This window comes from Henckelia pumila, chromosome 4 (assembly GCF_033568475.1).
Source record: "Henckelia pumila isolate YLH828 chromosome 4, ASM3356847v2, whole genome shotgun sequence".
NCBI classification, from domain to species: Eukaryota; Viridiplantae; Streptophyta; class Magnoliopsida; order Lamiales; family Gesneriaceae; genus Henckelia; species Henckelia pumila.
In genome coordinates this window covers 137,498,184-137,519,484 of record NC_133123.1, presented here as the reverse complement: position 1 = coordinate 137,519,484, position 21,301 = coordinate 137,498,184, and the positions used below count along the sequence as shown (strand labels likewise).

General features: G+C 35.5%; 3 protein-coding genes across 3 annotated transcripts; 2 read left to right on the top strand and 1 right to left on the bottom strand.

The window, feature by feature from the left end:
* The first annotated feature begins 286 nt into the window (after nt 1-286).
* On the top strand, nt 287-4,162 carry LOC140864149 (histone acetyltransferase of the MYST family 1-like). The gene is made up of 9 exons (XM_073268094.1): nt 287-560; nt 1,065-1,153; nt 1,313-1,372; nt 1,865-2,074; nt 2,329-2,397; nt 2,582-2,743; nt 2,900-2,993; nt 3,373-3,515; nt 3,745-4,162. The coding sequence occupies exons 1-9, from the start codon at nt 287-289 to the stop codon at nt 3,946-3,948; spliced, it is 1,305 nt and encodes a 434-aa protein (XP_073124195.1). The 3' UTR covers nt 3,949-4,162.
* Nucleotides 4,163-10,284: 6,122 nt separating this feature from the next.
* On the top strand, nt 10,285-13,520 carry LOC140859928 (auxin response factor 17). Its single transcript, XM_073262555.1, has 3 exons — nt 10,285-11,278; nt 12,321-13,065; nt 13,353-13,520. Exons 1-2 carry the CDS (start codon nt 10,310-10,312, stop codon nt 12,963-12,965), a joined length of 1,614 nt encoding a protein of 537 aa, XP_073118656.1. The 5' UTR covers nt 10,285-10,309; the 3' UTR covers nt 12,966-13,065; nt 13,353-13,520.
* A 114-nt stretch (nt 13,521-13,634) lies between these two features.
* LOC140859927 (phosphoglucan, water dikinase, chloroplastic) lies at nt 13,635-20,161 on the bottom strand. The gene is made up of 19 exons (XM_073262554.1): nt 19,594-20,161; nt 18,737-19,355; nt 18,540-18,626; nt 18,328-18,459; nt 17,899-18,024; nt 17,644-17,822; nt 17,311-17,392; nt 16,939-17,106; nt 16,816-16,868; nt 16,528-16,736; nt 16,318-16,436; nt 16,054-16,124; nt 15,843-15,960; nt 15,668-15,754; nt 15,463-15,549; nt 15,314-15,390; nt 15,036-15,174; nt 14,847-14,961; nt 13,635-14,694 (listed from the first exon to the last, which is right to left on the bottom strand). The coding sequence occupies exons 1-19, from the start codon at nt 19,812-19,814 to the stop codon at nt 13,793-13,795; spliced, it is 3,591 nt and encodes a 1,196-aa protein (XP_073118655.1). The 5' UTR covers nt 19,815-20,161; the 3' UTR covers nt 13,635-13,792.
* Nucleotides 20,162-21,301: the final 1,140 nt, after the last annotated feature.

Below are 21,301 nucleotides of genomic sequence, written 5' to 3'. Positions count from 1 at the left end.
TTTAATTTTTGTAAGTTTCAATTACTTCATTATTAATTAAATTAAAATTTAAAATATGTGAATGACAATTATGAGATTATAAAAAAAAATTCAACAAAACTATATTATATTAGGGAATTGTGTTGCATGTTTATAATAATAAATAAATAAAATAATAATAATATCATATACTTGTACTCGAAACCCAAACTCGGCGAAAAAAAATAAATAAATACAATCTTTTTAAATTAAAAAATATTATGTATAAATGTTAATTTTTTTAAAAAAAGTCCATACCAAAAAAAAAATGGTCTCGATTGATAACGGTGCAGCTCCGGCCACCGCAAACGGCCACACCGCCAAAGGTTCCGCATTTGCACAGGCGACCTCTGCCAGAGGTACTCTACCGGAGAATGAAGCATTCAGGAAGAGGAAAATGGCGAATTTACCCTTGGAGGTCGGATCACGTGTCAATTGCCGATGGCGCGACGGCAAACACCATCCTGTTAAGGTTATCGAACGGCGCAAGCTTTTCTCCGATGGAGCTAACGATTACGAGTATTATGTTCATTACACTGAATGTGAGACACGGTTTCTTTCTAATTACTTCTATGTTTGGTTGGTTGATTTTGATATGGTTGAAATTAGGGTTTCGTGGAGACAACAACTTCGCGTTTTGATACTCCATGGAAAAGTCTTACGGATTGTAAAGTGGAAATAGTTGTTAAATTTCAGTTAGATTTGTCAATCTGCTGTTCTCTTTTCAATGTAGAAATCTTTATTTTTTCTGATGGTAAATGTATGTTCGCTATATCAAACTTCTGGAACTTGGATTCGACGAATTGTTTATTTGACTTTGAACAAATTATCTCGATTTTTAATTTGGAAGCTTCTGTTCGTGTAGCAGCTTTTTTTACATGTCCTTTGTATTTCTCATCATTGCTCTTTGGTTCTGAAATTTTGAAAGAAAAGAGCTGGCAAGGTTATGGATGATGGTTGTTGTTCTGAAGGTGAAAATTAATTCCATACATAGTTTGTACCGTACCAAGTGGTGATTTTTCCATGGTGTTTATTTTATCTGACAGTCAACCGGAGACTAGATGAATGGGTAAAGCTTGAACAGCTTGATCTCAATACCGTGGAAACTGATGTGGATGAAAAGGTTGAGGACAAGGTAATATATATGAGCGTATTTTTGTTCTTGAGCTTTTCTCTACAGAAAGTTTCTCTTCTTGGTTATAGTTATTCATTGTTGCAATTTCATTCCCTAAATCAGTTTCTGTATTTTTTTTCTTGTTATTGGTGTGAAAGTGGTAACATTTGTAAATTTCAGGTAACAGGCTTGAAAATGACGCGACATCAAAAACGCAAGATTGATGAGACACATGTAGAGGTATTGTTGGCTTTCTCATTCTAATCAACATTCATATGAATGTCATTGCCGCGAACGATATTTTAACCTTGTTTTGAATAAGAGTATGGTGTCTGATGTTGGTGGTCCTCATATAAGGTTGGCAAATTTTTAATCTGCTAAGTCTGACTCTAGCATTTGCTTCAGTGGATTGGTGATAGCTGAGTAGTTTAATCCGTTTTCATTTATTTATTACAGTCAATTTTGTCCAATTTGATGGTCACAAAGAGTCGTGAAAAGTTTACAATTGCCCATCACCATAGTATAATTACTTTGTCTGTTGGAAAAAAACACGTTACTACACTTTCTGAATTTAGATATTTTGAATATCCTGAGTCTCCTTCAAGTTCTCTGTTGATGGATCTGGATCATAATACAATGGATTCGGGATATAAATAAATCGTTGATGTTATCTTCCCCAAGTTGCCTAGTTTTAAAACGGTCAAGTTAGATATAATTTTGGAAAATCTGCAGGGGCATGAGGAGCTTGATGCTGCTAGCTTACGCGAGCATGAGGAATTTACAAAAGTTAAAAACATTGCAACTATAGAACTCGGAAGATATGAGATAGAGACTTGGTACTTTTCCCCCTTTCCTCCAGAATATTACGACTGTGGGAAGCTGTTTTTTTGTGAGTTTTGCTTGAATTTCATGAAGCGGAAAGAACAGCTTCAGAGACACATGGTGAGCGTTGTTTCCGCCTCCTGTCATCCTTTCATTTAAATGGTCTTTTGACATTGGGTCACATACCTGAGCGGGCAACACATTTTATTTGCAAATGATAACTATCTAGTTAGAAGATTTACTTTCTGTTTGTTACATTTTCTGTACCACTTGCATACAAGTTGTGCTCATACTTTTTACTTTGTTGGTTTAATTTAAAATGAGTATTTGATGTAAACTTATTGTTTACCAGTACTTTACTCTTGTAATTGTAGAGGAAATGTGATCTTAAGCATCCCCCAGGTGATGAAATTTATCGAAATGGGACTTTGTCAATGTTTGAGGTAATATTTTACTTCATTAGTGTTGATTATCGCCTCATCTGTTCTATAGCTTATACCTCTATGGTTTTGCACCACTGTTTATATTACTGGCATTGAGACATATGCTAACATTTCGAGCTTAATTTAGCATTTTACTTCACATATCTGAGAATCATATTATGAAATTTGAGATGCATTGAAACAGGTTGATGGCAAAAAGAACAAGGTTTATGGGCAAAATCTTTGCTACCTGGCTAAATTGTTTCTCGACCACAAAACCTTGTACTATGATGTAGACCTTTTTCTTTTTTATGTGCTGTGTGAATGTGATGATCGAGGATGTCACATGGTTGGCTACTTTTCCAAGGTAATTTTTATTGTCACGACATTGCTTAGGTCACAGCCTGGCTATTTCTTTTTTTTTCAATGCCCTGGAAATTGTATGCTTGAAAGTGAGAGGGCATTTCCCTTCTAAGTGGATCCAAGATTAAATGTTAGTTACAAGTTTTCACCTGATGTGCAGGAGAAACATTCAGAGGAGTCCTACAATTTAGCTTGCATTCTCACTCTTCCTCCTTATCAGAGAAAAGGCTATGGAAAATTCCTCATTGCGTTTTGTAAGCTGATTTTCTATTATCCTCTCTTATGTTCTTTGCTTACCTTAGTTATAGTTCTAATAAATACTCTGAAATATCCCAAAATAACCTTGTATTGCATTCTTGCAATTGACGAAGCTTTGTCTTCAAACTTTTCTAGAATGGTGTTTCCTTTCTCTTTTCTTGCATTTTTGATTGAGTGTTTATAGGGAAGCTAACTTGTATTCCACATTTTTTTTTCTCATGGGCTGTCAAGTTTTAGGGGTAGATCCCCATTACGTGTTCATAAGATCTTTTCAACGATGTTTACAGTTGGACAATGTAGCTTTTGGTCCTGCTCCGAATTCTCTGCCTTCTTATTTGTACAAAAATTCAATCACTGATTGTAACCAATTGGCAGCGTATGAGCTTTCAAAGAAGGAAGTTAAAGTTGGAACACCAGAACGACCCCTCTCAGACCTGGGACTTTTGAGTTATCGAGGATATTGGACACGAATTCTTCTGGATATACTGAAAAAGCATAAAGGCAATATCTCCATTAAGGTTTGCATTAACGCTCATCGTTATCATCTGTATTTATGTGAACATAAATACGCTTTGGATTTTGTATCTTTAGTTTTGTCGACACGTGCGTATTTTGACTGCGACATCATCACCACTCGTTCACGATTCAGTTTGGTTTAAAAGTAATACTTGGTGTTCTGATCCAAGTCGTGCATTGCTTTAAGTGTTTTGGTAAAACCTCAACTTTGTTTCAATTGCTCGTTTCCAGGAGCTCAGTGACATGACAGCAATCAAGGCAGAGGACATTTTAACCACTCTACAAAACTTGGAGTTGATTCAATACCGTAAAGGGCAACATGTCATATGTGCGGATCCTAAGATCCTGGATCGTCATCTTAAAGCCGCGGGCCGTGGTGGCCTTGAAGTTGATGCCAGTAAATTGATTTGGACTCCTTACAAAGAGCAGGCCTGATCTTAGCTCTTACCTAGCTAGGCACTCTTCTTTCTCTCACCATCAATCGCACACCTCAGCTCGTTTCTCGAACCTGTATGTAGAAACTCGTGTTAGACACTGTTACTAGAATTTGTTGTACAATGTAACATGTAGCCTGACATTGAAATACAGCAGGCCTCTCCAAATTCTAACTACTGTTTTTGGAAATCAGTTGTGTACATTGCATCTTTTATTCTTGAACTCCATCAGTTGTTATCAACCATGGTTGACGAAGCGCGAATCATGTAGCTCATCTTCTAGCTCGTCAAAGTCCGAATACGGATTACAATGTTTATTTTTGTGATGCAATCTCACTATTTATTCGCTTTGGTGTGATTCATGACTTATTATCTGAATTATATCTATGATTTCACAAAATAAAAAAAAAAAATCATAAAGCTTCGGGAAAAGTGCCTAGATTTTCATATCCAGAGAACACCAAAAAATTTTCCCCCAAAATAACAACTCTAGTCCTTTTAACAAAAAAAAAAAAAATGATTTATCAGAATTTTTAATTTCCCCCCAAAATGCACTCCACAGTTTTAATAAATTATTGATCACATTTTATTTAACCATTAGCGGGTAATTTTTTTTACAGCTATTCTTATTTTTTTTTTTTTTCAAATTTTAAATTCTATTTTTATTTGACATTTAATGTCAACACACACACACACACACACACACACACACAAAACTATAGCATTAATTAAAATTAATTTGTACAAATATAGACGACTGAGTTCATAAATTTTTATTTTTAATGAAATTAATGTTTTAATTATTTTAATACACATCTTTTTGTTATAATAACTTCAGAATTAGTTTTGTTGAAGAATTTGTTAATACGGCGCTTTATGTGGAAGAATCAAGTTCAGATCTTGATAAGTTTCTGATTTTGTTAGTTAGATTGGCTAACAATACCATTGACTTGAGCTAGCTACTTGATTATTAGTCAAGAATATGACCTAACAACAAAATTAGTTAAACTTCAACTGAAGATAATTTAATATCTAATTAATTATTATTATTTATATTATATAAGTCTAAAGATTAAGCTAATTTGAAGCCGTGTGCCCCGCCACCAATTCCATAAACACGAGTTTCATTACGTGCTTGGACGCGTGCACTGTGATAATGATGTATAAAAGTAAAGTTGGGTTTGGACCAAATTCTCATACCACACACACGGCATTATATTTTGGTTCAATTCTCGTTCAACATACACTAAAATTTAATTTTTTCTAAAAATCATTTTTTATTAGTTTGGCACAATCCAATATGTATATAACATACGTTCTTGCTATTTCCAATCATATTGTTTGAAATACATAAATCCTTTTTTCGAAGTTCATGTTTTAATAATTATGTATGGATTAGAAATAACCTTTTGCTTGTCAAAGGCAATTGGTACATAAATGTTGTGTTTCCCCAAGCTTTTACACTTTGAATTCTACACTAAAACAAAACTGTATTTTTTATTTATTCTTTGTGATTATAATCCTCTCTGTTATTAAATATCAATTTTAATCCTATAATTTTTTTAACAATTTTAATAATTTTTTTATGGAGAGCATAAAAGCAATTAAAACGTTGTGCATATATATCTACTCAAAATTTACATATTGAAGCCATAAAAAAAATATTAAAATTTACATATTGAAATGTGTGATTATGGGAAGCATGACCACCATCGTTCTCAAATTGTCGTGTGAAAAAAGGCACAAAAATGGAGAAAAAAAGAATCAACAATTCTAATTCATTTACGATCAGTAAAGTGTACAAGCAAGAAGACGAAGATAGCTTAGGAGAATCCATTAATATTAATTTCAAACAGTGGGCGGTGGTTCGGAATTAATGATGTTGGGCAAATGTTCTTGTTTAATCTGCAAGCTTTTCAGCTCCGCCGCCCCTCTTAAACACCTCCTCCGCCAGAGATTCACCTCATCACGTGGTGGCGCCACCATCTTCACCACCGGAAGCGGCGGATCAAGTTCACCTATATCCACCACCACCTTCGCACAATCTCGACGATGGTCACGATGATCAGTACCATGCGCCGACTTTAGTCTTCTCGAGTTATAATCAGCAAGCGTGATCTCTTCTCTACTGGTTCTGCAGCTCCCGCTGACCCCACCACCGGCGCCACCGTTGGTGGTCTGGAGCAAAAGGGAACGCGGTTTTCTCGACTTGTGTTTGTGGTGGTTGGCCGTGGGCGGTGGCGGTGGTGGGGCAGCGACGGCGGTGATTCTGTTGTCTCTTTTGACTTGGCCGATGCAACTGACTCTGGGGGAAGAGGGTACGTCGAGCGACGGAATCCGGCGTCTGCGGTGGTGGTGGTTGGGCTCGACGTCTTTGATGGACAAACGGCAAATGATGGGCAAGAAGATGGGTTTTTGGAGGGGAAAGCTTTGATGATGATCATATCTGCTACTCATGATTTTGATCTTCGAAATTCCTGTATTGTGTGGGTTTCAGTGCGTGAAATATGAGGAGAAAAGTAATAATATTATTATAGACAGAGGAGGAAGACTCGTGAAAGAAGCCCGAAATACAGGAAAATTATTTTGTCAGGGCCTAAGCCATTTCTCCAACTATTATGTCACTTCATTTATATCATAGGAATTGTGCCCCACTTGCTTACGCATGAAAATTCAGCCATTCATACATAGTAAATAAGAGAATTTATGGGCTCTTTTTATGTTGGACCGGGTGGATTTCATCTCGTGCATCATCTATGTTCATGGAGGCCGAGTCTCATACAATTGTGTGGGATCATGAACGATCCACATCCATCGAATGTAATTCACTCGATGGATCATAACAAAAGTCGGATTTATGTTTTTCTTTTCATGATATTTGCCATTTCGAGTGATATTCATAGAATTTATATTGGGTGAATATGGTTTGTGTTGGTCAAATTTCTTTCCATTTCAGATGTTATCTAAAACAGGGCTCATCTTACATTTATCTCGTAAAATTAATTGGATTCGAGACAACGAGAATGTGTATATTTAATAAAATGATTTTGAACAATTTTTTTTTAAAAAAAATAACAACTCGCTCAAGTGTATATTTGACTAGAGTTACTTTTATTTTTTTTAAAAAAAGTAATAACAACCTGCTCAAATGCATATTTGAGAAGAGTTTCATTTTTTTAAAATAAAAAAAATTGACGGCATTATTTAATCCCAAAATTTCTCTCCTAATAGAACTAAGAACAATATCATTTATTCTAATGAGGGAAAACAATAAACAAACAAAAATTAATTAACGAAAGAAAGTAAAGGGGGAAAAAAGGGAGAAGAGAAGTGTAAGAAAGCAGAGGAACAGAGTCTGCTACATACATAGTGGCTACTTGTTACCTTTTTGTGTGATTGTGTTTTGCTTTGTACAAATTTTTTTATTTTTATAAATTAATTCCCTCTACCTCCATTTTCATTTTGTGAACGATTTTTATCATCTTAAAGCATAGGTAAAATTCATTTTATTTTTTTTTTGGAACAAATTTTTAGTGTTATTTCCGTCTAGATTATTTTACCAATAATTTTAATATGAATGTGAGTTGGAATTAAACTACTGAATTGTCATATATAACTTCTAATTTATCTTTCTATTTTTTTAGAAAGACACGTGACATGAATATAGCAAAATGTTTTGTTGGATTGTCAATAGAATCGCATCGACAAAATCCAAAAGTTAAATATCTAATCCAAGTCCTTTTTTGACAATATCATGTGCCCTTGCGAAAATACACGGATTGATATCATGTGTGACAATTTCACCCATGTATGTAATTATATTGTTTGAAATACTTTATAAAAAGATTCACTGTACATAAAAAAAATACATTTAAAAATAAGTGAGTGATCTTCATCGTTTTTAACGATCAAATTATATTCTCTATAATGATTAATCAAATAAAATTCATCTTATAAAACCAAACAACAATAAATTTCAATTTTATATAACCAAACAACAATATAATCACATTTTACTAAATTTTCCTAAATACAGTTATAATTTTAAAAAAATATTAATTTATGAAATTGACATAATTCATATAGAAATTTTTTTGAAAAACTATTATTTTATTAATTTACGAATATTATTAAATGATAATAGTATTATAATGGAAAAGTACAAAAGCGTGACATGCATCATGTCTCTGAGCAGGTGGGGCTTTACTTTGTCCATTCAACTGACATGTTTTATTCGCAATTTTTTACTGTGTTATATATTATTGTTGTGTCGTATAATATTTGAGGGTCATGCAACTTCTTTGCACGCGCTTATTGTTAAACAAAAATATTAGTTCCTTTTGAGTTCTTATTTCTTACCATCGGAAAAGACGATACAAAAATTACTACACATGATTAATTTTTATAAAATTCATCATCCCATTTTTCATGCATTAACTTTGGTTCCATAGAGTTATGGTCGTATTTAGATTTCCATTCTTACACTTTTTTTTTTTTTTTTTTATATAAAACGATGGAGCTAAGAGAGGCCGTGGTTGCTAACAACCTCGATCTCTAAATTTTGTTTTATTTACAATATATTATTCTTCAAATTTTTAATAAAAGTTTTTTTTTCGAATTATTATCCACACCGTCCCACTCGTCAAATAAAAAAAACATTTTCGTCAACGTTAAATTAATTTTTGACTCCATCAATAATACAAAAATAATATATTTTGTTGAGAACTTTATTTCCAAAAGGAATAGGTGAACAATAGACAATAAAAAAGATTTTTTTTTGTTTAAGACAGTTTTACGGGTTTCTATCTAACAGGTAAAAATTATTCATATTTTTAATTAAAAAAACAATAATTTTGTCATAAAAAGATAATAATTTTTCATGAGTGATCCAAATAAAAGATTTGTATCATAAAATTGACTAAGATCGTGAGATCGTCTTATAAGAGTTTTGTGTGAAAAAATTAGGAAAAAATTATTATATAATGGCGTGGATGATGGTATATAATATTTATGAGGAAGACGTGATTTACAATTATCGACGAATATCGATTTTGGTGTAACTTATTATTATAAAATGAGGCAAATTATAATTTGCGATAGAAAGATGAGTATTTCTTTTTGAGAATGCAAATACGAATTTCATCAAGCCAAGATATATTGTATATTGTCAGAGAATTATCGTGTTCGTATTTATTCAGACATATATCAATTGAAGAAAATTATACTTGTGTAAATTAAATTTCACATTATTATATTATTATTGTTGTTGTTTTAAAATAAGATAGTTTGTTGAATATCAATCTGGTTCAATCTGTGCTATAATTTTTTTAAATTTAAACTACAAATATTATATATTTATGAATATAATTGAAAATTTTGTTATTATCTCGAAATCAAAATTACAACAACATATCTTTGTGAAATGATTTACATATATATATATATATATATATATATATATATATAATATTCTTGGATTGTGGTTAGTTTAACCAGTTTATCTAGTATTTGGTTAGATTTTTAAATAATTTTACTCAATCCATTATGCAAAGGACTCAATCTATTTATTGAAGGAAACCAAACATATTTCGTTCTCTTGTACTAATTATCATTTTTTTAATCACCCCTTTTCCAATTTTACCCCTCTCCTTATTATTTATTTAAAAAAATGTAAAAAAATAATAATTTTAATATAAGCACAATGATAGTTTTGTCCAAAAATTTAAAAAAAAATTATTGATATATATATATGTAAATATATATATATATATATATATATATATATATACATATATATATATATATATATATATATATATATATATAATATTCTTGGATTGTGGTTAGTTTAACCAGTTTATCTAGTATTTGGTTAGATTTTTAAATAATTTTACTCAATCCATTATGCAAAGGACTCAATCTATTTATTGAAGGAAACCAAACATATTTCGTTCTCTTGTACTAATTATCATTTTTTTAATCACCCCTTTTCCAATTTTACCCCTCTCCTTATTATTTATTTAAAAAAATGTAAAAAAAAAATAATTTTAATATAAGCACAATGATAGTTTTGTCCAAAAATTTAAAAAAAAATTATTGATTTATCACTGTTTTTTTTAATTATCACCCAAATGTGATTTGGAAGGTGTATGACAAGCGCGAAGAAGCGCGTGGGTAATGTGATTTGCTAGAAGACAGTTATGACGTCCGTCTCCCACAGTCCATTAATTCCCGGACAAAGGCGAGGGTATTTTTGCAACATTATAAATATCCAAATAAATCCCTCACTCGCTCACTCACTTCCCGGCCTCTATACGTAACTATACATACACAAATACGTACAACGCCTCCCACCGCCGACGATGTCTAAACCCTCCACCGCCTCCGAGGTCGACGCCGGAGTTTGGCGCGCAATTGCCGGTGCTTCCGTCCAAATCCCCTCCCTTCACTCCTACGTCTACTACTTCCCCGAAGGTCATCTCGAGCATTCCCCTTCTCCCGCCACCGTGAATTCCACTATTCCTCTCAAAAGGCCATGGGTTTTCTGCCAAGTTCTATCTGTTCGTTTCCTCGCGAGCCATATCTCCGACCAGGTCTTCGCCAAAATTATCCTCCAGCCACTTCACCCCCACGTGCAACGCGTGGCGAATCACAATGGCGACGCCGCCGGTGACCTTCAAAACGTGGTGGTCTCGTTTGCGAAGATTTTGACTCCATCGGATGCGAATAATGGCGGAGGGTTTTCGGTCCCGAGATACTGCGCTGAATCGATTTTTCCACCACTCGACTTCGAGGCTGACCCCCCTGTCCAAAATTTGACGATGAAAGACACCAATAACAATGCATGGGAGTTTCGACACATCTATCGGGGCACACCACGCCGCCACTTGTTAACCACTGGTTGGAGCAAGTTTGTCAATGCCAAACGCCTCGTCGCCGGAGATTCCACTGTTTTTATGCGGAAAGAATCCACTGCTGAGCTCTTCATTGGAGTCAGGAGAGCTGTTCGATTTGGCGCAAAAAACGCTTGGACTTCTGCTGAAAACGCTGCCAATGGTAGCAAGGACGAGTCCATGGAGGCGATGGAGAATGCCGCCAAAGGAATGGCATTCGAGGTGGTGTATTATCCTAGGGCTGGATTGCTGGATTTTGTGGTAAGTGCCGAGAGGGTGGAAGATGCACTGCGGGTGTGCTGGAGCCCCGGAATGCAGGTGAAAATGGCAGTAGAGACGGAGGATTCGTCGAGGATGACATGGTATCAGGGAGCCATAACGGCTGCCGCGTCACCGGAGGCTGGGCCATGGCGTGGTTCTCCCTGGCGTATGCTTCAGGTATGAGACGATGAATCTGTTCATGCATGTAGATTTTATATCACATTCTTTAGTGGATATTTATCTTGATTATGTCATTGTATAATAGCAGGTTATAAATGTTTTTTTTTTCCTTTCTGGATTCTTTTGCTATAATTTGTGCGTTGAATGAGTTTTGGTGTTAGCTACAGTGAGCATTGTTTTGATGTTTAGGACAGTTCCACATCATGCATGTTGGATTTTGGATGCTGTATATATGTGCCCGGTATTGGCTTGAGCTGATAATGGGCTGTCCGGTCATTATTTTGTTTTTTTCTTTTTCCCAAAAACTTTTGGTCCTATACCTTATCTTCTTTAATAAAGTAAAAATTTTAAAAAGTTAAGTTCCTGTAGCTAGTTTTTAACTGTTCCTGACTAAATGTATTGAACAATGTTGATTGAAAGAAAGGTTCATAATCTATGTGTTTCCATTAGCGATGTTATGCAATTCAGGACTGCTGCATGTTATTGCAATAAATTGGATTTGTTTCACTGTACGTTCAGAAGATGGAGGAGGACAGGCGGTGATGCAATATTTAGAGCGTTGCCTTGAAACATGGATTGGTTTGTTTTGTTATGTTCGGGTCAATGATGTTGTCGTGTGCTTGATTTGGTTAGATGCTATATAATCAAGAATAATTTCAAGCTCTTGTATTTGGCATAGGTTGTAAAGTCAAACATTCTTAGTAAGATTTGCTGCATATGGAAATCAGTGTGTGTTGGCCTAGTGTGTTTAATTTGACTCTGTGTTCGGACCAGAAGAAAATGTTCTCAAATTGTCAAATGCATGTCTAGCAGTTTTCACGATGGGAAATTGAGAAATCGGCAACGTATTGGAAATGCCAAGAGATCCAAACTTCGAACTTGCATGGAATCATGTCTGCGTTTGTTTCTTCTTGCTGGTGATTGTGTTTTTCCTGTTCTTCATTAAGTCATCCTAGTACTTTCTAATACTGTACGAAAACACAACATTCAAAAGGTTTCTACCACTCTTGTTCTGGAGTTCTTTAATTTTCTCATGTAGGTCACATGGGATGACACTCAACCTCTGCAGAACATGAACAAGTTGAACCCTTGGCAAATTGAATATGTTCTGCCATCGCCACAGTTTCATTCTCCATTTCCTCATCATAAGAAATTGAAAGTTCTGCAGCATCATGGGAAGCTACCCGATGAAGAAGCAAATTGTTATGTCCCTATGAATGAGATAGCTATTGTAACGGCAGAGAATCTGAACTCGTCCATGTTCAATCATTCTTTTTTTCCTGCTAGCATGCAGGGAGCCAGGCGAGATCAGTGTAGTATATCCAGTTTGTCCAACTCCGAGAGCGATACATCCCTCCAGATTTCCACCAACCTAGTTACAAATGGTGCAGATTCAAACTCAAAACCTGTCTCTGCAGCTCCAAATCTTAAAAACTTACCTCTGGACAACTTATCATCAAGTAGTCAGAACAGCGACCAATTCTTTGGCATTGGGTCATCTGGACAGCAGGGACTTCCTTCTTCAAGTCCAACTGGTGGTGGTTCATTTCAGTTGTTTGGAAAGCTCATCCAGATACCCAAGCCTGTGGAATGTGGTTTGAGCAATGAAAGTTGTCGCACAGATGGTGAATGCCAAAAAAATATCATTAACAGCAACCGACCAAATCCTTCTCCTAGACAGTAGTGTTTGTAGGGCTGATCATCAATTCTAAAGAGCCTCAGCTTTAAAAGAAGCATGTTCTATATCACTAGAAACTCTCTGATGGCAATTTGAAGCTGTACAGGTAACTCCAAGGATTCCTTTTTTATGCTAAGAATAAGTTTTTGGGTAATGGTCAAGTGGGGAAGACTCTGAAAAAACTTGTTTCTCTCTGTTTTTTGCATTGCATTCTTTCTAAGACCTTTGTTCTTGCTAAGCTATCTTGATCTCGAGTTTCCATTTCTAAAGGTGTTTTCAATCTGGATCACAAGAAAGAGCGTCTTATCACTTCGTATGAACTGTTCTTGGCATTTGTCGCGGTTGATAACATCATTTTTTTATTTGATGGTTCTTTGTTTACAATTTCTGCAGGTACTTGACACAGGAATTTGACTGGAAATCCGACTCTTTCAACAGCACAAGAAAATTCTTCTCAATGCTTTTTGTAAATGTTTAGACTTGGTTACCAATATCGTGATTCGGACTCTGCTTGAGTGAGTTGCCATTTCAATGATAATTCTTAGAGTTGTGCAATTTAATCCGACATTTTGGTTTGAATGTGATTGAACGTAACATTTCTTTGTTCCAGTGCTTATTGTGAAATGCTGATCTTTAAACGATCATATTCGTAACCACTACTTGAGAGGGCAAACATATAAAAATATCTAAATATATCATATAACATATCAACTATCGTACAGAATTATGTATCCTTCAATCTAAACTGTAATGAAAAATGGATAGTCGCGAATTTTGTAGCATGTTGGCATGATTTGACCAACGTGTTTCTCTTTCCAAACACGATTACCCTTTTATTGTGGTTGAGGCCTCGACTGCACAATGTATACGTCCTTTCCAACCAAACAACCTTCTACATCCTGCGGACACCCAAACTTCTGCTCCAGGAAGAAACCAATGGCACCGAGTCGCTGTCCGAGCTGTTGTCTATAAACTGTGTCCACCGTCAAGGGTTTCTTGCTGTAATCAACGGTTAGCTGCATCACCTCTCCGTCGGCAGGGCCACTGCCTCCCACCACCAACTCATAGCTGAAATTGGCGAATGCCAATGTCTGCACCGCGCCAACAAACTTCCCGCATGAGAGACGCCAAGGAGTTCCTCTAGTACCTGAAGCCAGGGTTTCCCCGAGACCTGGAGCAATCTCAGCCTCCAGGAGATTATGATCCTTGTCTGTAGGGCTAAGAGTGTGTAGCACAAAAGACAGGTCTGGAGATAACATTTCTTGGACCAGAACAGCCATCACAGCATCAGCCTGTTGCAGGCCAGCAGCTCTGCGGCTTAGAACTGCCCTGCGTGTGTACAAAGACGCCCAAACACGGGCGACAGCATGCCCAAATGTGGTTGGATTCGAAAGACTGACGTTGGGAATGGATTCATAAAGCCCCGCAGCTGACATTCCGGCTAAGTCCTCCACGTTTGCACTTGAACGGACTATTAAGCGTGCGGTTGAGGGGAATATTTGTGATAAGCTGTCGATGATTGCTTTCGAAGGGTTTAAAGAAGATACAAGCTCCTGTAATTCGTCACAGAGTTTGTCGAGCTCTTTGTCCATTTTTGCTGTTTCTATGCTTTCAAGAAGGGATCTGTAGGTCTCTAATGATCCACTGTTTTCCAGAGTCATTTCCATCGAACCGAATGGTATTATTGCTCCCGCAGGGACTTTAAACGACGTCGGAACTCCTTGTTCATTGTACACTGTAATTTAAATGGAACATTGCCTTGTTAGTTTATCGAAACCAGAAATTTAGTTGACTGGAGCAGCGGAAACTTATTGCGTATGGAATTTTAATATATATACAGTTCCTAAGAAAGATGCCACTAGACTACTCAAGTACAGGTTATGTAACCTTTGTTTGAATCAACTGCTAATGCAGCCAGGCTTCTGCAAGCTGTTGCTTTTGCACCCGAGCTTTGTAGATCAGCATCTTCAAGCAGTATAATGCCTGCTTCAGCTGGTTGACCCTGAATGAAGTTTTCAACAAATCAGTGAAAACATCGCAGATAACAAATGCTGCATGTTAGACATAATGGTTTACATAGGATTTGATTGTTCGCGATGAATGACTCTTTTCTGTGGACTTCCCGGTGGATGTTAGTTTTTCCAATGTGATGTTGCCATTTCTGCTATCTGATAAAGATGGGGTCAAAGTGACACCAGTTGTTGACGCCTCTAACCTGAAAAAAAAAACATAAGGCTGTGGAGAATAAACAAATACATGAGAAAAAGATCGTCCAAAGGCCATGAGTCGACCTGAAATACATTAAATTGGAACGTAGAAATTAAAATTCTCTTAAAATAAATCCAAAATATTACTTGACAAATTTTCCATCCAACATTTTGATATCTGCAACTTTCTCATCATCTTCACAGGTCACAAATACAACCTTTTCCTGCAGTTAAAGGACCAACTTTGCATACCATTTTTCATTGAAAAACACATAAACCTGAAAGCCCAGACTTACTTGTCGAGCCCGAACACCAAGATGAGAGAGATGAGGCAGCTCCTGCATCAGTATAACTCCAGCAACATTGGCCCCAACAGATGTTACCTATCAAATTGGTCACCAGCAAGTAAAAGTAATCTTTCTTTTCTTTTTTGAACAAAAAATGTAACAGTAACATATCTGAACATCATCTTGCTACTTGTTTTTTTAACAATCAATCTACCTCTTCATCTCCATCAGCTTTTTTAACCACAAGAATAACCGGTCCTGTTATTGTCGATGGAACCGATCCGGGTTCAATGTTCTCCAACTGAGATGCAGTTTAAAAAAATGTAAGTCCTAACAATCACATGTGCACGTATATTTTGGAGTGTCCTTTTAGGCATGAGATATAGTACCTGCACAAGAGTTCCAAACGCATCTCCAGGAACAAGAACATCCCAACCCTCAGAACCAAGAACCTTTCTCACAGCCTTCAAAAGAAGAGTGCAGAATTTCGAAACCTGAAATATCACTCTGTTTTCCATTGAAAATTAGATGGCTATGACTTTGTGGGTTTGTTTTAGGGGACGGGAATGTGTTAAACTGGACTCAGTTTGAGAATCGTACCCGGCACGAATTTCGGCTTCCGCGTATGTCCTCACTGTATATTCAGGAATCCCTAAAGCTTTTCCTAGTATCTGCAAGAACCAAGAGTCATATATTAAGGTTCTTCTATTGTGAACCCGAAATTTAGAAGTCAAGCAAGGGTTGAAGATTTGATATTAGATTCATGGCATCAAAACATATATATTCAAACAAATCATATGGAGTTATTTACTAAAATCAAACAGGAATTATTAGAGCTCATGAGATGCCAAAATATTCATTTACCTGCACATTTTGAGGAAATATATTAAGAAGTTCCTCAGAATATTCTTCAGTCAATCTCTTAGCTCTATCAAGGGTAGCTTTAAGCCTCAATCCCCATATTCTCTTCCCATCCTCGATGCCTTTTGTACGGTTAACATGATCGATGGCAAAGAAAATCGGTATGAATAAAAACAAACAAATATTATGAACTCTTATGGAGAAACAAGATACCATTGTTTTCCAAAAGGAGTTTCTTTTGCCATGTCAGAAGTTCATTTCCGATGGCCATGCATTCTTTAGGCTTCCAGCCAGATAAGCCAACCTGATGGATACTGATGACTACAGCGTCAATTGGATCAGTCCAAGAATTAGCATTATTCTGCTCTATGTTTTCTGCAAGCCAAATTGCTCCTCCCCTAGCCTCAAGTGCATTTAGAAACCTATAAAACAGTCAGATGCACAGTAATAATTATTCCAAATTAATATTCTTAATATTTATTTAAAAATGCGGTGGTCTACCTGCTAACAAGAATAAAGGCATAGTCTTCGAGTCCAATCTCACAAAGACGCCACTGCAATGTGAAAACACGTTTATTAACAACACATTCGGATGTTATCGAGAAACAGGTAAGTTAAATTTGCCTTTTGGCGCATTGCTATTGCAGCATCAGGAGCATCGTTTCGAAGACCACTTTCGAGACCCTTTATAATTTCTTTGCGAAGATCATTCATAGCTTGTATCGTTTTCATCAACACACTTATCCATCCATTTTCTGCAATATTATCACTTCCTTCCATATTGTCCAAAACCTGAAAAAATAATCTCAAAAAATGAGGTGTGAATGAACATACCCAAAGCAATGAATCAAAAGATGTTCATATTGAAACAAATGAATAACTTTGGCCTAACATGCTTTCAAAAAAAAAAACTTTGGCCTAACACATTCAACCCATCAATGTTAGTTCCGCGGAACTATCAAACCATAATATTAAAAATCCGCTGAGAAGAAATACCTTTTTTGACTCTAGAAACAAAGGTAAAGCTGCTGAGCTCTGATCCAATGAATCTCTTATTGATTCCAGCTGTTCTTCAAGACTTCAATGAAATGAATCACAAGCAAAACATCAGAAGATGGTTAACCTACAATTCTACTATCCGAGAAACACCGATATTATAATGTATATACACATGATAACAACATAAATTCAAAAAAATTAACACCAGGTTACAGAAAAAAATTAATTTTGAACCTGAATAATTCAATACAACACGCTGAACTAGCAATATCCCATACATCACTTCTTTATTTGTATACGCTGTGATTTATAAAATAAAATGGGTCTTACTTTCCAGCATTGAAGAAATCTTTAAGTTCTCGATGAAATATCTTGAATTGCTCAATGAACGATTCACTATATTCTCCAGGTTTCTTGGTAATTCTTGCAAGCATTGCTTCTGTGGCAACTAAATCTTCAGGACCAGCATTTCTGTGAAGCTTGTTTTGTATTGTATGCTTAATTTCTTGCTGAAATGTTTATTTTATTATGTCAGAAACTCAAACTTTCAAAGCTTGATAAAAAAGAGCATTTCCAGTGAATAACCTTAAGATCGTGTGGGATATCATTCCTATGAGCAATATCCCTTATTCTAGTCAACGGAACTGATGCGGTGAACTCTGCCTTAAAAGATGGTAGACAAGGATGAATCTTGCGGATAACAAGTGTTTCCTGTGTATCACAAGATCGTTATGTGGACAGACAAGGGCATAAACAAGTAAAATCCAACAGAAAATGAAAAAAAATAATTTATCAATGTGATATTAGTTATCCTGACATATGAAACTAAATATATCATGCAAACCTGACAAAAGATAATGATAAGAGTCTACATTAGTTAAGACAGTAGGATTACTTTTGTATTTGAACTTGATAATATCACAGCCAAGGTGGTTCCAAACTAATTAATCAATTTCACAGAATCTATTATGATGGAGTTTAAGTTAAATTGCTTCTAAAAATTACGGAGGAGACCTGAGGTGAAACATCTTTCCTGGCGGAAATTCTTTCTAATTCGCGAAAGATAAGTTTTGAAATCTCAGCATGCTTGTTTGGCCGGTGATGACCACCATCTTCAAAGCAAGGAATTTGACCAGTATTTATCCACTACATAAAAATGAAATGATCAGGCAAAGGAACAGCTAGTTGTCCTAGAGAAACAAATTAAATACATAAAATAATAAAACCTTCAGATAAATTGCTGAATATATGAGAGCCTCCAACCGCTTTCGATTATCGATATTCTCAACCACGAGCTCTCGTATGACTTCAAGCTGAAAAAAAGAAATGCAAACAATAATACTCATAACAAGGTTACAAGAGACTACAAATTGACCAAATGAGATTCCAATAGAGTTCACAAGCTATAAGAGGCTCAAAATACCTTACGCCACCAGTTCCGAGCACTCTGATCACCTTCCACTAACTTCAACGGAATCCCTTCTAGCCCCGAGATGTCCCAGTTTCTCTTCTTTTCTGCATCCAAATGATCTTTTGAACGCACAAACGAAACATCCATACCTTGCCATTGCCCCACAAATGCACTTGGTGTAGCAACCTCTTCTAGTGCATCAATCATAACATTACCATTTCTATTTTCCTCCTCCACGATTCCTTCTTCATATTCCTCCTCCAAAGGTAGCACTTTTACTTGCTCGTTTGTCGTGTCCCACTTACAAATTATAATGAAACTTCCCCTTTCTGGCAGCTTTAGAGTGCGGTTACCACCGTTTTCCCAGATCAAGTCTTTATCCTTTCCTACTATCACAAACTTATATTCAAGGGGCTCTCCATTGAGTTCGAAATCACAAACCCAACCATTTTCCGTCCAGTCCATCATCACCATCTCCGTCCAACATCCTAATTCTTTGGTGGACCCCAAAATTGCAATATGTTCCCCAAATTCAACCTGATGATCTAACCTAACTTTTAGCTTAACTTTGTGACCACCAGATCTTTTGAGCTGATTTTCCTTTTCCATTTCCCTCTTCAGTTCTTCATCACTAAACACAAGAAGATGAAAAATAAGTGACCAGTTCGAGTTTTGACATAACTAAAATACATTATCATAAAAATAGTATTCAATTTTTTTTTATTTTTTATTTGCTTTAGCTTCAATCACGAGATTGAGTTTCAGGGTCATAAAGGAAAAAAGACTTGCCTTGTTCTCAGATTCAATACATATTTTCGTACTACATTTAAGCATACACAATTACTGACAAAAAAGTGAAAAAACTTTGCCTGGTTTCAACTGAAGAAACAGCAGAGACAGCCAGTTTAAGAAACTTCCTGCTGATGGGTCGAACAGAGCATGAGCGAAAATTTCTTCTAAGGGGCATGAAACTTGAAGGTTTCTGACGAAGAAATCTAATCGAAGAACAATTTTGAGGGAATCCATCTAATGAGGCCATATTTCGAGATAAATAACAAATTTTGCTGTGCAACACATAAGGACAGTCCATTTCCGCAGGTAAACAAATAAATTTCAAGAAATCTGCAACCTTTTAGCTGTATATATAAATACGTGTAATGACTGAATCGGAAAGATCTTGATTGAATTGGGAAGCGGAAAAATTTGCGGGCGGGCGAACACGTGGAGGGAGGAGAGCTTATGTTGATATTGATGATTAACGTAGTGCTCCTTGTGCAAAATTATTATAGTACATGTGTATGTGAATATCCCCATGAATGAACTTGGGGACTTGTAATAGAATCGAGGCTTTCATTGACAAAAAATCGAAGTTCAAGAGCAGATTTTTTTTCCCGATACTAGATTTTCGAACGCTTGAGATAATTTTCCTTAAAATGTGGATAATCCCGTGAATTATCACACGATTTTTGTATTCTGCCTTTTTTTTTTCCCTCTTTTTTATTGGATTTTTTTCTTCCCTTTCTTGACCTTTCTTTATCATGCCTCCCTCCTTTTCAAAAGAGGTTTAGTTTATGCTACTTCATTTGAACAGTGTCCAAATGGAGATCCAACGACCCATATTTCTTTGCATTTGAAATATTCACATAAAAATCTCAAATGCAAAAAAATTGAGTCTTTGATTGCAACACATGAACACTGCTCATATGCTAACATAGATTAAACTCCAAAGGAGCCGGCCATCAAAATATTTGTACATAAATAGTGCACTTTAATATATCTTATTTCTATGTATTTTGGATTATTTTACTTGATATCTGCTCACTAATATTAGATTATTTTATTTTTTTGAAGCCAAAGTAAAATTGGAGAGCATAAAGATTTTAATTGAGGGGTGGGTTGAATATGATCATGTGGCTTTTATAGGAGTATTTTGTTGATAAAGTGCAATGCAATTATTTATTATGATAATCACAATTGTAATAAAGCACAAAACAAATGGATGGCAATTAATCAACAATTAGCTTGGGGATGCTATGTCCTACGGGCTTTATAGTTCCATACTTCCATTCTCGTATTATTTATTATAATAATCACAATTGAATGCACATTTGTTATTATTTTCATTAGTATGGAATGAGGTGCAAATTAGTCTAGTCGAATATCATATTACTCAAGATCGATGTAAATATGATCAAATATTCAATTTGAAATTCGATTAATGAGATCGAGTTACTTGAGCTCATTTTTTAAAATCTCAAAAAAATTTATAACATTATTTTACCGTTCACAAAGATGATAACATACACAATCAATTAATAATGAGTAATGACATACTTCACGAGTGATTTAGTCACAAAATCACTTTTATTTGAAATTTTGCAGTCTTTCGTTTAGAGCCCGTTTGAATTTGGTAGACTTTTTTTTTTTAAAGTATTTTTTAAGCTATAATTTTTTACTTTTGAAAAAACTCTAATTTTGACTTTAAAAAGTGTTTTTTTAAGCATTTATTTTGCCATCCAAACACATTATTAACTAAAAAAACATTTTTTTTAATCTGACTTTTGATACCAAACGAGG